This window comes from Seriola lalandi, unplaced genomic scaffold (assembly GCF_002814215.2).
Source record: "Seriola lalandi dorsalis isolate HSWRI2012SDOR001 ecotype SW California unplaced genomic scaffold, Sedor1 jcf7180001976090, whole genome shotgun sequence".
Classification (NCBI taxonomy): domain Eukaryota; kingdom Metazoa; phylum Chordata; class Actinopteri; order Carangiformes; family Carangidae; genus Seriola; species Seriola lalandi.
This window is the reverse complement of record NW_019446756.1, coordinates 1-1,370: the sequence shown is the minus strand read 5'-3', so window position 1 is coordinate 1,370 and position 1,370 is coordinate 1. Positions and strand designations below refer to the sequence as shown.

At 49.1% G+C, this 1,370-nt stretch overlaps 1 protein-coding gene across 1 annotated transcript; it reads right to left on the bottom strand.

Moving 5' to 3' along the window:
• Window positions 1-62: 62 nt before the first annotated feature.
• Window positions 63-1,318, bottom strand: LOC111656197 (transcription initiation factor TFIID subunit 9-like; the record flags this gene model as incomplete). The annotated part of the gene is made up of 4 exons (XM_023407840.2): window positions 63-470; window positions 747-828; window positions 906-1,040; window positions 1,136-1,318. Coding segments are annotated over 4 exons (561 nt in total), but the record flags the coding sequence as incomplete, so codon positions are not given.
• Window positions 1,319-1,370: the final 52 nt, after the last annotated feature.

The window sequence follows — 1,370 nt, the reverse complement described above, 5'->3', positions numbered from 1 at the left end:
TCAACATCTGTGCTTAAAGCATCGTTACTAATGTTACAATAAGATCAAACTGGAGTCTGTAAATAAAACCAGTTGATGTCCGTCAGTGTTTGAAACCCAAAACTAAAAAACTCATCACTCCTCTCTGGGGTCTTATAAACAGCCAAACGGGTCACATGGTCCAGACGAGAGCGAGGCTTCACGTGTCATCAGTGATGTCATACGTCTAAAATGATGGACAAGCTCAGCTGTTCTCGACTCGCTCTGCGAAGCTTGGATTCATTTTTTGGATTTTCGAAAAAGAAATGAATTTGGAAGAACGTCCTGACACTAAACTGGTATCAGGTTAAAGTGACTGGGAGGAGGCAGGCTCTTACTGGTCTTGGGGGTGGCCGTCTGGGAGGGTGGAGGGATCTGCACGGTGAACCTCTGACCCGTCAGAGACACCGGAGCTCCGACTTTGGTGGTGACGGACTGGACAGACGGAGTTCCTGTGGAGGAGACACTGGTCACAACAGACTGGTCCAGTACACATGGACTGGTCCAACTGGGACTGAACATCTGGTGAGTGTAACTACAACAGGAAATACTGAGAGCGAGTCTGACTCCAGCTCCAAGACAAACATTTATTATGTTTGGCAGGTAGATAAGAGACAGATCATTTTCCTTGTGACTCTTCTGTTAACAGATTAATTCAAACTAGAGAAAACATTCAATCTGAAACTGAACATTATTATAAACTTGAGCTGGAGCACGATGAGACTCACCGAGCGTCGGCGTGGACGGTCGGCTGGAGACGGCGCCGACACTGAGGCGAGGCACAGATATCCTGCCGGCCGACGACGACACCTGGAAGAGAAGAGCCACATGTCAGTGTCGCACTGGAGGCTCAAAGGAAACCAGGGTTACAGATGGAGAGTTTGTACCTTCTTCTGTATGGACTTGAGTCTGTAGTTGGGGGCGGTCAGACAGTAGCGGTCTGGAGGAAGTCGAGGTCCGGTGTAGGGTTTGATCAGAGGAAGAGGAGTCTGGTTCTTCTGCCTCGCAACTTCCAGCAAGAACTGAACACAGCGGCGAGGAAACAACAAAATACACAACATGAGTTCAGCAGCTGCAGCTGATCAGAGTGGGAGGAGACCGATCGCAGGCAACTTACGTCTCGCGGTGGCGGCGAGGTGAATGACTGGTCCATGCGGCACTGGATCGCCAGTTTGATGTCGTCTGCGTCCACGGTGGACTTCTTGGCGTGTGTGGCGTAAATTTTGGCGTCTTCGATGATGGTCGTCACGTATCCTACACATGGAAACAGCAGCTGAGCGATCTGAGCGCAGACACGACTTTAAGAAATATTATTAAAGGATCTTTCGTCTACAAAAAACACAAACAACAAC